The sequence below is a fragment of the Siniperca chuatsi genome, linkage group LG1 (assembly GCF_020085105.1).
Source record: "Siniperca chuatsi isolate FFG_IHB_CAS linkage group LG1, ASM2008510v1, whole genome shotgun sequence".
Lineage (NCBI taxonomy): Eukaryota > Metazoa > Chordata > Actinopteri > Centrarchiformes > Sinipercidae > Siniperca > Siniperca chuatsi.
The window spans coordinates 21,967,071-21,979,375 of record NC_058042.1 but is presented as its reverse complement, the minus strand read 5'-3'; the positions used below and the strand labels follow the sequence as shown (position 1 = coordinate 21,979,375).

At 41.6% G+C, this 12,305-nt stretch overlaps 2 protein-coding genes across 7 annotated transcripts in view; one reads left to right on the top strand and one right to left on the bottom strand.

The window, feature by feature from the left end:
* Positions 1-2,043: 2,043 nt before the first annotated feature.
* Positions 2,044-7,986, bottom strand: si:dkey-127k13.1 (PWWP domain-containing DNA repair factor 3B). 4 transcript variants are annotated; one of them, XM_044199499.1, is made up of 14 exons: positions 7,763-7,985; positions 6,713-6,895; positions 6,242-6,564; positions 5,853-6,120; positions 5,417-5,557; positions 5,234-5,304; positions 4,679-4,755; positions 4,237-4,297; positions 4,069-4,144; positions 3,885-3,935; positions 3,508-3,749; positions 2,565-2,786; positions 2,350-2,438; positions 2,044-2,264 (listed from the first exon to the last, which is right to left on the bottom strand). In XM_044199499.1, exons 2-14 carry the CDS (start codon positions 6,762-6,764, stop codon positions 2,165-2,167), a joined length of 1,773 nt encoding a protein of 590 aa, XP_044055434.1. In that variant the 5' UTR covers positions 6,765-6,895; positions 7,763-7,985; the 3' UTR covers positions 2,044-2,164. The 4 variants fall into 4 exon arrangements, with proteins under 4 accessions (XP_044055434.1, XP_044055448.1, XP_044055442.1 ...); XM_044199513.1 differs by having other exon boundaries at positions 5,417-5,524; XM_044199507.1 differs by lacking the exon at positions 7,763-7,985 and adding an exon at positions 7,630-7,719.
* A 1,836-nt stretch (positions 7,987-9,822) lies between these two features.
* kif26ba (kinesin family member 26Ba) overlaps positions 9,823-12,305 on the top strand; it is an 87,804-nt gene continuing 85,321 nt past the window's right edge. Inside the window, exons 1-2 of one of the 3 annotated variants that reach the window (XM_044190165.1) lie at positions 9,823-10,541; positions 11,714-12,106. In XM_044190165.1, coding sequence (XP_044046100.1) covers positions 10,482-10,541; positions 11,714-12,106 — 453 coding nt within the window. In that variant the 5' untranslated portion in view covers positions 9,823-10,481. The remainder of the gene's footprint in view (positions 10,542-11,713; positions 12,107-12,305) is intronic. The other 2 variants (XM_044190175.1, XM_044190185.1) reach the window with 2 other exon arrangements.

The window sequence follows — 12,305 nt, the reverse complement described above, 5'->3', positions numbered from 1 at the left end:
AGCTACTGTTACAAAACTGTCTAGTGGTGTACTTACATACACACACACAATCACGTAATCTAACCTCATATAGGAAGGGGCTCTAATTTTATAAACACAGCTCCAGTGAAGGTCCACTCGCAATAGTAGTCCTCACATCACACCATTGCTCAACAACCATAAAAGTTCTATGACTCAGCACTGTTGTGATCTCATTATGTTTCAGCTTTTCAGAGAGACCCACACAATGCACAAACTGGAGGCTAGTGGAAAATTAAGATAGCCCGGAAGGAGGACAGGACTCTGGCTCTTTATTAGGACATTTATTCACCACTGGCCATTTCTTCTGATGGTTCACATATTCAATGTGTGTTTGCTTTTTTGTACATAAAAAATAATGTATTTCTCAAGTACTGAGGTCCAATCTAGAGTCAAGGTCAAATTTATTGTCATCAAAGGTGAGGGCATTATGCTACGAATTTTAGAAGAAACATGTTTAAAAAGTCAAAAATAAAGACTAGAATAAACTAGGGATATTCTCTATAAGTAAGCACTATACACATTATATATAAAAATCAAGACAGCAACAATGTAGCTGCCCAACATATGTCAATAGCAAAAACAGACTGGTAGTGCAAATAGCAGGGAGTAGGACGCAAGTCTGATGGCACCATAATGTGTTCATAATGTTTGTGCAAATGGCACTTTTGTATTTCACTGTATCAGAAATATAATACTGAAAAAAAGAAGTTGTGCAACAACATCATCACACTAACTTCTCCCTATGATGCAGTGTTGAATTATGATTACAATAGTGCAAAAAAACCCAGCTAAATAAACAAACAAAAAACATATCTAGAGCAGCCTGTGGAGCATGTAGTGCAGAGGCAGGGGAGAAGAGTTATGTTTCTTATCATTTGTGATGGTGTTAAATAGTCTCACAGCCAGAGAGAAGACACTGCCCAGTAGTTTGGTGGTACAGGAGCAGATACTCTTGTACTGCAAACAGCATGTCATCTCGCTGTTGTCACTGATGTTGGGTAGCACAGTGCAGATAATGTTCTAACATCAAACATCTAAAAAAATATATATATAAAAAAATATTTCTGAAGGTTCCTAGTTTGAAGTTGACCAAAGCTGTTTCGACAGAAAATGGATCTACTTCAGGTGGTGGAGAGACTGACCCTTAAAAAGACCAAATAATTTCTACAAAGATTGAACACAATACTCAGATGTGCTGATGTTACAGTTAAAAAGCTTTTGAAAGTCAGCTAAATCTGGGTTCTTCAGAGACACATAAGAAGCAACTCCAAATGACGGTAGAAATATGACTGAATGATCTTGCAGGTGGACCTCAGAAAACAAGAAAACGAAAACCTAAGAAGATCCCAACAGAGAAAGATCCCTCAGACACTCAGACCCCCCCCCTTAGGACACTGGTTCTTCTTGTGGTGAGTAGTGGACATCTGCAGAGGTATTGTTTCGATTGGCTATGTCCCTACAGTACTTCACTGCACTACGTGATGACAGCGTAAGATGTTTTATGAAAAATGAGTAGTTCCTTTTTCACACTAGGCACCATCAGAAGACAAGTACAGCCATGGGCACACAATTTTCATGCAATTACACTATACTTAACATGGGAACATTTTAATACTACTCATCAAGCATACACACATATTTTATAGCATGTCTGATTTCCTTGTCTGAAAAGGAATTCTTTCAGTATGTCAGAGGGGGGTCCAATAGCTCTAGCTTTATGCCCTGAGGCCCACTAGTGGTTGTGCTGTTGGGATCATGTATCAACTGGGGTACAGTGTTGTGATGAAAACTTGTGTTGAAAGGTCTGTTTTTATTTGATTAGCTCTATGAGGAATTTGGCTGTGTAGTAATAGTGTCAGCATAGTCATGCAGTTATGAAAGTTAGGTGATCAGATTGTCTAACATTGGGTTACCATTATTACTGTAGGTGTTTTAAAACCAGCTTTTGAGTCCCCTTTTGAACAGCTTTTAAAATCCAGTATTTTCAGTGTTGTGTCTTAAAAAAGGCAAAGGAGAGTTGAATTAACATGAAATGTTTTATCATTGATTGTAAGGCACACACTGCTACATTATCTATAAACAAAACATTTGGAGAAAAAAAACTCAATACAAAAATAGTTTCCTTTTTTACAATACTTGTCTTCTAACTGATGGGGTCAGAGAATAATGCAAGTGCAGTGTTCTGAGGCTGTGATTTTTTCCTCATCTGCCGCTCAATCATCAAGTCAAACTCCTGTCTTTCCCTGAAATGAAAAAGACACAGTCACTGATCATATTCAGTATTTAGAGTAAAAATTATTCCTTCAATGGTTTAACTCAAACCCTTACCTGTTACTTATACATCGGCCTTTTAGGTACTTCTCTTCTGCCTTTTTTACTGAGACATTGTCCACCCCAGCTATGGCATAGATGATGGCCTGCACAGGAGGACAATAATCTTACAACACCCCACATTAACTGTGAACCACATATCAGTAAAACACACCACATGCTGTAATAGAATAAAATAACACAAACGAGTGCTGATGAAAGCTTTAGCTCACCTCAGGAAGAAGCACATCCAGGACAAAGGGGACACGCTCCATGGATTTCACCTGAGCCAGGCAAGGGGCGGTGGCCACGGCTGTTGCGTAGAGCTCATTTAGGTACCAGTAGACCTGGTCCAACTGCTGGTCATCTTCCAGGTATATGTTCACCACCCGTCTCCGATTGGCACTCAGAAAGGCGCGAAGCCATCTGGACTGCTGCTGCCCACGGATCACAGCCTGTAAGGAGAGTGATACAGGAAGGGTTTTATTCCAGAGACAGGTGCTCATCTTGCATGCTCTTTTTTTAGTGCTACATATAATTCCAATTAAAAGGATTAACCGCATTCAGTTTTTTGATGTCTTATTGTTTTATGACATTAAAATCTCACAGTGGAGGTCATTAGTTTCTCTTATACTCATCAACAGCAGAGACGCCGATATATATAATATATGTAGAACTCTAAAACAATGATTGCTTTCATAAATGTTCAGTTTGTTTCAGCTTTGCTCACCTGGGCACACCCATATGTTTTTGCAAAACTGGTCCAGCTCCTGCAATTTATTGTGGGATATACAGTATTTGTGCATAACATTCACAGTGATTCAATGTTGGAAAACAATGAATGAAAAATCCCAATGGTCAATGTAAAGTACTAACTGGCCTTGTAATGTTTCATGTCCAATTTCAGGTACAGTCATTAAAATGTGTTTCTCATTATAATGAAAAACATGGGTGAGACATGGAAGATATTCCTTCCAATGATTAATTCGAACCAGTTCTAATTCACCATGTAGAACTGGTTCATCTTGTTAAATTACATGGCACTGCCAGAGGAATGCACCTGCACAGATTTCCTTCCAGTATACACAAAACATCCACTCATATGTAGAAAATGTTTGCTAATCCAAGAACTACAATTGCAATTCACAGCAATCCAATAGGCTCCATCAATCATACCAGAAGGCGTGCTTCCACCATGCGCTGCTTTACGATGAAATGTACAAGCTTCTCATTAGCGCGGTTGTGGGCGGCATGAGTCCGGTCTGGCAGCAGCCTCTTTGAACTCCTGTTGACCTCCTCCTGCTGTTCACTAAAGCTGTCCTCCTTATGATCATCACACGGCGTATCCATCATGGTGTCACTGGCGATGATTAGTCTCTCTGAGGCTGCCTGCGGGTACTTCCTCCTCACTGGATAGCCTGGGGTAGTTAAAGACAGACGGTAAAGAGCATCGTCAGGACCAAGTAGCGCTGCAGGTGTACTCAAGTTTTCATTCTGCCGTAGCCCAATATTCTGTGGTGCCATGTTAATGAATGCTGTACAACGAAACTTACTCATGTCATGAGCAAAGTACTCGATGAAGGAGCCACAAAATGAGCCACACGCTACAGAGACAAAACATTAATATTGTTAAGAATTCAGTGGTATCAGAACAATATTGTTTATATATAATGCATGTAAATATTAGTGTCCTTTATCTGTTTCTGTCTGCATGAGCATCAAATGGACAATACTTACCAAGCCGTATTCTGTAGTCTGTTATGAGCTCCAAGGACCACTCAATTGCAGCATCATACTTTTCTTTGGCTTTACACTATGACAAATATGAGAGACATAGTCTGCCACTGTATCAGGAAAACATCTGTTTTTAGAAAACTGAGTGTGTAATTTATGAGCACTTCTTACCACCAGCTCATTAGCTTCTTCACAGTCAAAAGGCTTCAGGGCTTTCAGAGCCACAGTAAACCTTCAAGAATACAGACAGACAACTAAAAACCAAACTCCTGATGATTTGAAAGTGTGCCAGCAATACACTTATTTATGTTTTGTTTAAATATCTCGGTTTGTGCAGCCAAGTTTAATGACATCATATCAGACTAGACAGGTCTTTTTACTACCACATCTATTTGCACAGGATGCCTGCATCTTTGTTTTTTGTTTTTTAACTCATTTTGACCAACACCTGGCCATCCACAATAGCCAGGTGGTGTCTCCAAGATCAAGAAGTGTGATCTGCAGACACTCTGGCCTAGGGATCCTCACAAGTTATGGTGCAATCCCATACACATTAAAAGCACAGAAGCATTAACCAACAAAGCAGTGAGAGAAAAGACATTTTATTTCCTACCCTTTCTTTTTGCGAGTCATTGGGTCATCAATGAACATGATGCTGGCTTTTTTCTGTTTACGGTTCACACTTTTTACCTTCAGAGAAAGACAATACGTATTTTAAACATTTTAAACCACTAAGGCTTTCAGGGTTTGCTATTTTGCAAAGTCTTGACCACAGGCCTTATTTTGGGTCACTGATATTTCTGGCCCGTAATGGTCTTTCTTTTCCCAGCGAATGTCATCTACATTTCATATCCGGTTCATGTTAGAGTTGAACTGCATAGCTATACTTAGCATAGCGTTTATTAGTGCTGAAATGATTAGTCAATTAATCAAGTTAAGTTGTATGACAGAAAATTGGTAAACAATGTTCATAATAAGTGTTTAAGTAATTGATTGAGCCAAAAAGGCCAAAAATTCACGAGTTCAGGCTTCTAAAATGTGAGAAATTGCTGATTTTGTGGATATAGGCAAACATCTTAGTAAGACATTGTGTATCAGTCCATCTAAAAACTTTTATAAAAACATGTGCTTATGAGAAATCAATGATCCACACAGGTTTTGCACTTACCAATGCAGGCCAGAATGGATAATTTCTAAATTTGTGCCACACAAACACTCCTTCTGTAATGGATGGGGGCTCTGAAAGACAAAAACAATCCACTTAAAGTATACAGTATATATACACACAATCCAGTCCATATCTAGCCCTTTTTAGAGGTTATTTGCAGGCAGTTACTGCAATGTCTCTCACTTTTGTCCACCTGCATCAAGAAACTTGGTAGGTCATCCTCCTCATCATCACTTTTCTCATCTTCCTGGAAGGACAAAGACGGCAGCTGTTCCTCATGGTGACTCAGCTCTATTGATAGATCGGAAGACAGCAAAGACTCGTCTTTTTGGGGCGAGGGGGCGGCAGCAATGACACAGAATTAGAGCAGATCATTTTGCTCACCCGAATTATTTAAAAACTTGAAACTGCTCTACAAGCAGTAGTAGCTAACCCTTGCAAACATAAATCCACACAGAGCACAACACATTTAAGATGGATTCTGCAAAAGATTGTGGTTGCGCACAATCTATTATGCTTTGGATTGTGAGGGCGATGACCTCCTAAAATACACAATGTCTCAAATTTCCTAAAAGTATTATGGTGACTCTGGATGAGACAGACACTAAGACGACACTACCTTGCTCTGCTGCATCAGGCTTCTCCAGTTCAAATCTTGGTCTTGAGCGTTTGGATGACTGAGTAGTGGTATCCCGCTGTGAATCACCTGTTTCGATCTTCTGTGTCCTGCCACGCCGGCCCTTGGCTGGTGGGCCGGTGGTTTTACTGCAGGTCTGCGTTTGCTTCTTTGCCTGCCTTTTTCTAACTTGTCTTGGCTGGGAAGCATGACCCCTCCCACGTCTGCTTTGAGATTTTGATTTGCAGCATGGGGAATCTACCTCTGATGTCTACAACCGAACAGATATTAAATAAGTTAAAGAATATCACTCAAATTAACTGTGTAGTCTGAAAAATCTGTGGGCTCAAAATGCAGAAACAATATTTATCAGTAAAAATATGATCAAACACCTTTAACTGAGTGATGAGTTCAGTGTATTCTAGCTCCACTTGTGTTGCTCCAGGAGGGGACTTTGAGATGTTGGACAGGATGTCAGTGGAGGAGCTGTGGACTGGTGTGGAGGTCAGGCAGGCTTCTTCTGTCTGTTCTGTTTGCCCCCTGCCTCTTTTTGGAGTACTTGGTAAGGAACTCGCAGAGGACTGGCTGACAGAGTCAAAATCACTGCTTGGCACAGCATTTGATTCCTCTGTAGCTTGAGATGAAACAGTGTCTGAGGCGACATTGTCTGTTGGTGTCTTCTTAGGTTTCCTTTTTCTTGTTTTCCGAGGTCCACCTGAAAGATCATTCAGAGGCATATTTCTACCGTCATTTGGAGTTGCTTCTTATGCTTCTCTGAAGAACCCAGATTTAGCTGACTTTCAACAGCTTTTGAATTGCTTACAATTCAGAAAGTGAAATGACAAAATTACATGTTGGGTTACCTTTCATTGTTGTATGCGTTGGTGTAGTGCTCTCTCTGGAAAGATTTCCCATGAGTTCATTGGATCAGAGGTCTTGTGAAGTGTCAAGATGTGACATTTGTCAGGGATGATTTCCTCCTCCTGGGGGTCTTGAGTCTCCAGTGCTGGCGCCAGAGTTGACAGACCGGTAAAAGGGTTTGGCAACTGTAAGAAGGTAAGGTAAGGAAAGGAAATACTGTTCAACCAACCTACAACATTTGGGCACATGTTGGCATTAAGTTAAATGCCATCGTGATACACTCATTATATGCGTTTGTTTACACCAGGTAAATTCAGGAAAATACGGGAAAGCCCGTCGCCATAGAAACAGGATCAGACGATGCCTTACAAATTAAGGCTCCAAACTAGTTCACTATCTCAGTAATGTTAGGCAGATGACTTAACGCACTGTGTGTCCATGATAACACACCACATTTTTCAACAGCGCCTCCCCTACTACGTTGCTGTCAGAAATAATTCAGCTCAGGTTTTCACGGACGACTAGCATTAAAGTATTTAACAATAAAATACGTCACACATGTGCAAACACCATGCTAAGCCACCATAATATCACGGTTAAACGTTTTAAAAAGCCACTAGAGCACGTCTCAACGCGTACTGCGAGCTAACACGGTAATCTTGACGTTAGAGGCAAAATAACTTAACGCCAAGGACTTGCTAGCAAACAAGCTGGAGCATGACATCATTTGTGTAACTAGCATGCTCGTAAACAAACGCACCCACACAAATCCCGAGCAATGAAAGCAGCAACTGTTAGTCATTAACGCATACAACGTGACACAACAAACAGAAAACGTTCATTATGTTGTAACGGTATAGCTATTACTCAGCGCATATATAAATATATATTAGGTAGCTAACGTTAGGCACAACCTAACCTTCAATGCAATAACGTTAGTTCGCTTGGCACATGCACGCCTCCAAACTAGGAGATTAAGTGGATGACAAGTTCTACCTCAGTCAAAACGAAATAGGTCCTTCCTACTGATATACACCCAACTAGCCACTCACCTTAAAATCTTGAATTCAGTCGTTTGTTTGGATAGTTTGTTAGCTACCAAAGACAGTAAAGACTTCGGGCATCGCCGTGCCTTCACACATCCACTGCTTCTTCCAAATTGCGATAAAGTATTAAACGTTTAATATAGTTAATACGTCGCAAACACAATTCCCGTGAACAAACTACTACTTTTCATTTGTTGGAACTCGCGGATCGTAAACCAGCCGTACAGACGTGCTGCCACCTACTGTACCGGAGTGCGTAGATTCAAAATAAATAAATACATAAATGAATGTTTAGGGCATTGGATCCCAACATGGAGGGATGCTGACAATCTCATAACTTTTGTTCACTGTAATTATACTCACGTCATACATTCACATCAGCTACAGTTTATGTTATAATATCCTATTAATGGTGATAATACATCAAGCACAACATTTTCCATGTATTCATCTGCTCTTTCCCTCAATGAACTGCCAATATGCCTTTTTCACAGCAGACATATTAACTTGTCATAGTAGGAAAAGCACAGGTGTTACTGTAAACATCAATTATGGCTCTGTGCAGTGTGACAGTGAGCCAGCATGCACTATACCAGGACCCTGAAACTGAAGCAGCTAAATGGAATTCAGCCATCATTCATTTTAGTATTTACACCTGTGCTTTACCTACTGTGACGTGTCAGAATGTATTTTGTGAAAAAAAAGGGGGTGTAAGTGTAAATGGTAAAATAGCCACCCTAAACGGTACCTCTCTTTTTGTAATATAGTTGATATTCCTTAGTGCTGCAAAATGTAATGGTACACATCTTTATTAAGATGAAAATCTGAAAAATGGCAACATAACATGTTTAAATCAGTCCAACATGCTCTTTATTGACTCGGCTTCTGGGTGCCTGCGTGTCTCCAGTAATAACTTTATGACAACAGTAGAGGGCACTGTGTAACCACTCATAAACTCTGCTCTCTTTTACAATACAGTTGTTCCTTAAAACACTGACTTTATACTGGGGCGTCTCCTCCATTACAAGAAGACATTAGAAGTTAATGCAGATTTGAGTTTATTTTTACACCCCTCCAAAGGCGTGGATCTTAATCCTATACTCTTACCTTCTCCTACATAACTTTTCCTTGACTTGGCAAACACTTAATTCAATCGAAGGACCAGCCAGTTGACCCTTTTGACTGAGATTTTGACTGACAGAGACGGTCATTTTTCTAAAGGGCATGTGGGTCGAGTAAAAAGAGCTTCCTGCAGGGGACCAAAAATATGTTTGACAGAGTCAGTGCACATATTGATTGTTCAAAGATTAGAGACATCATGATCAGTGTCATGATGTCTCTAAGCTTTGACAAGTTGCCTCGCTTGTCAACATCCATGTCTAGTCCCCGTATCAGTTGCTTCATGCAACATCCCTCTGTAACTTGTTGCTTTTCTTCATCTCCATCTTCTCCATCTCCGAAGGCATTTAACTTATCAGTAGCCTACTTCACTAAAAGAGGAAGTGCCCGGAGCTATAGCCAGGATGTTAGAAATTCTGAGGTCATGAGTCCAAGCTCCCCCCAACGTACCTCACCTAGAAAATTCTTACCACCCATACCAAAAATGAGGTCAGTATTTTAGTTGTTCAGGTTTTTCTAATTTCATTAATTCAGTCGACTGTTCAATTATACTTTCTGTAAATTGTATTTACTTAAAGGTTCATTTGCTGTTTCTTATCTTTCTCCACTGCAATAAAACTCTGATGGGGAAATACTGAATGCTTTATTTTTTGTTGACCTGTAGTAGAAAAATTTAATTATATTCCATCGACCCACGTGTTAGTTTATTTAGATTTTACAGCGTTATGTCTCCTCAGGTCACTATAACCTCAAAATTCCCATAGTAATATATACCAAGACATTAGTGTCCTCAATGGTAGCATCCCAAAGTAATGTCATAAACATCTAAGAAGTCCAGTTTTCTCACTTCACACAGGCAGCAGTCTACCTGCCACTCAGCTGGAACCTCTGGATGTGTATTGGCCTGTGGTTGTTGAGGGGCAGGGTGGCCCCGCCCTCCTCCAGATGTGCGCCTCTCTCCGGTCTCTCCTGTCCGCTGCTGGCTTCAGCAGAGCGCGGAGCCTCGGGAAGTCAACAGGAGGGTACGGATAGTAACACTTGGAAGTATAAACAACGAGGAACCGACTCCCTTCGCCTTGGTCTGCACCAGCCAGATCTTACTCGATCTAATGAGTCGTGACTTTGTCGGTAACCCATGAGGCGGAGTTTTGCCCCGGGGTGGGTTTGTGTTACCTGGCCAGCCTCAGACGCAGAGCTGATGGAGAGAGGCAGAGCTGAGCGCGGTGCCAGTCCGGAGCGCTGTTGAGCAGAGCCTCATTCAGCGCAGAGCAGACTCTGCTGACAGGGAGCGGTCTGCTTTCTAGCACGACCTGTGTGAATTCTCAGTTTGGTTTTTAGAAGTGATTCGAGTGCTTTCTCCAGAAGCAACAACTCGTGCAAAAAGAAAACCATTTTTGTTTTTCAGTTTTTGTGTCTTTTGCCGACGGAATGGGGATGTAACCGGTTACCACGTGCATTTGGAAGTGGCGTGAGGTTGCCTCCAGACTGTGAAGAGCAAACTGCAGGGGCGTGTGGTTAATTGAAATCGATCCGGTGGTCTCTTTTTTGAATGTGAAGCAGCAGCAGAGGTTCTTTCTCCTCTCCTCCCCCTCCTCTCACCTCCAACATGACTTCACTGTCGGGGACCAAGGAGAGGTCTGTGAGCAGCCGGAGCAGAAAATATGGGGTAGGTTATTCATTCCAGTAGCCGAGGGGTGGACACACCTCTGTTACCTGGTAAACATAAAAACTTATCATCCATTCAGTGATGCATGCACTTCATCTCACACTACCCACCCATTTAAAAAGGAAACTGTAGTTTTCTCTCCTTTTTTTAGGCTGATATAAATATGAAACTCATGAAAGCGCAGTAGATTTCTACTCGGGCTGTTGATTGATTGTTTTGTGAACATCACATTTCACACATCACTGCTTATGGTGTCACAACAGTGGCATGCATTTTCACAGATGGATCTCCCACCTCTCTTAATTATCACTAAGTAAGGACCAAGCAGCAAAATCAGGTATTAGACTCACACCTTTGTCAAAGCCTACCTCCTACAGCCTAATTAGTGTTCATTTATAACACAGGTTTGGCTCACATTTTGTCCACCTCTTCGCTTGGAGATGATTGAGCATTCCCAGCCTACTCATTGCTTCCTTATTATAGCCCTTGTGAAGGGATTACAGTAGCTATAGTACCCAACCTCTCCAGCCACCACCACATCAATGGATCTGTTCTCTCTGACTGGATTTACCCAGCCGCAAAAGATCTCATTTTCAACTCCTTGTGGCTTATTTGATGTTCCCATGTGGCTGTCTGAATAGAGAAAAATAACACAGGTCTCCATACGGAATCTGACTTGATCCTCTTTAGACGGTAATGGAAGCATCCAATATGTTGACTGCCTTGACTTGGGTTGTAGCACCATCACAGTAAAACATTGCTTCCTGTTTGTGCATTTTTAATTATCTGACCATTTGATTTAATGCCCCAGTGTCTACCCATTGACTGCCCATTGCCTGTGTGTGTGTTATTGGCATGAGACACTGTGACTGGGATGAGAGGGATGTTGCACATATTCACACAAGATAAAGTCTAAGCAGAAAAGCACATGTGTAATTAAGAATAAGCTTAATAATAACATTAATGTTGGCTCTGTTTCATTTGTGTGTCCCTGTAAGCCATACCAGTGAGCGAGCACGCACAATAGCAGGGAATTGCAAAACCAATGAGGAATTCAGCCATCATTAACTAATATTCTTATTTACACCTGTGCTTTTCCTGCTATGACATGTCACAATGTCTACCTATTAGTCAAGTTTTTCTTTCCTTTCTTTCTTTTTTTTATTTCACAGATGCCCGACACTTCCCCGACAAAATCTGCCTCCTTCTTCCCGGACACATGGTACCGAAAGGCCTATGAGGAAACCACCCGCTCCAGCACGCGCCCCGCCCCGGAGGGAGCTGGTTCCATGCCAAGCTCCACAGGCACCCCGTCCCCAGGCTCAGGAATCTCCTCACCAGGATCCTTCTCTGGATCACCGGGGACCATCTCTCCAGGGATTGGGACAGAATCGCCTGGTTCTCTGGGTGGCTCCCCGGGTTTTGGCACAGGATCACCGGCCTCTGGAAGTGGAAGTTCCCCTGGTAGTGAAAGAGGGATATGGTGTGAGAACTGCAACGCTAGGCTGACAGAACTGAAAAGACAAGCACTGAAACTGCTCATCCCTGGACCTTACTCCAGCAAGGTAAAAACTAGATTGGCTGCTTGTCCTTCTGTCTTATGGTGTGTATGGATGTGTGTGTGAATCCTGTTACATGTTTTTGTACTACCTGTTCTGTCACCCAGTGGCGAGCTGGTTATGCTCAGTAGCATAGCCTCCAAAAATAACTTGTTCCATCATTAACTGTGGCATTTGGACAGTGACACTTATTAACTTGGTTGCT

What these genes read in the sequence shown, in the direction of transcription:
- si:dkey-127k13.1 (XM_044199499.1), bottom strand. Translation starts at nt 6,764, where the DNA reads ATGGGAAATCTTTCCAGAGAGAGCACTACACCAACGCATACAACAATG. An exon ending in AACGCATACAACAATGAAAG is followed by an intron (nt 6,565 to 6,712) that starts GTAACCCAACAT and finishes ATGATCTTTCAG; the next exon opens with GTGGACCTCGGAAAACAAGA. An exon ending in ATGACTCGCAAAAAGAAAGG is followed by an intron (nt 4,298 to 4,678) that starts GTAGGAAATAAA and finishes GTATTCTTGAAG; the next exon opens with GTTTACTGTGGCTCTGAAAG.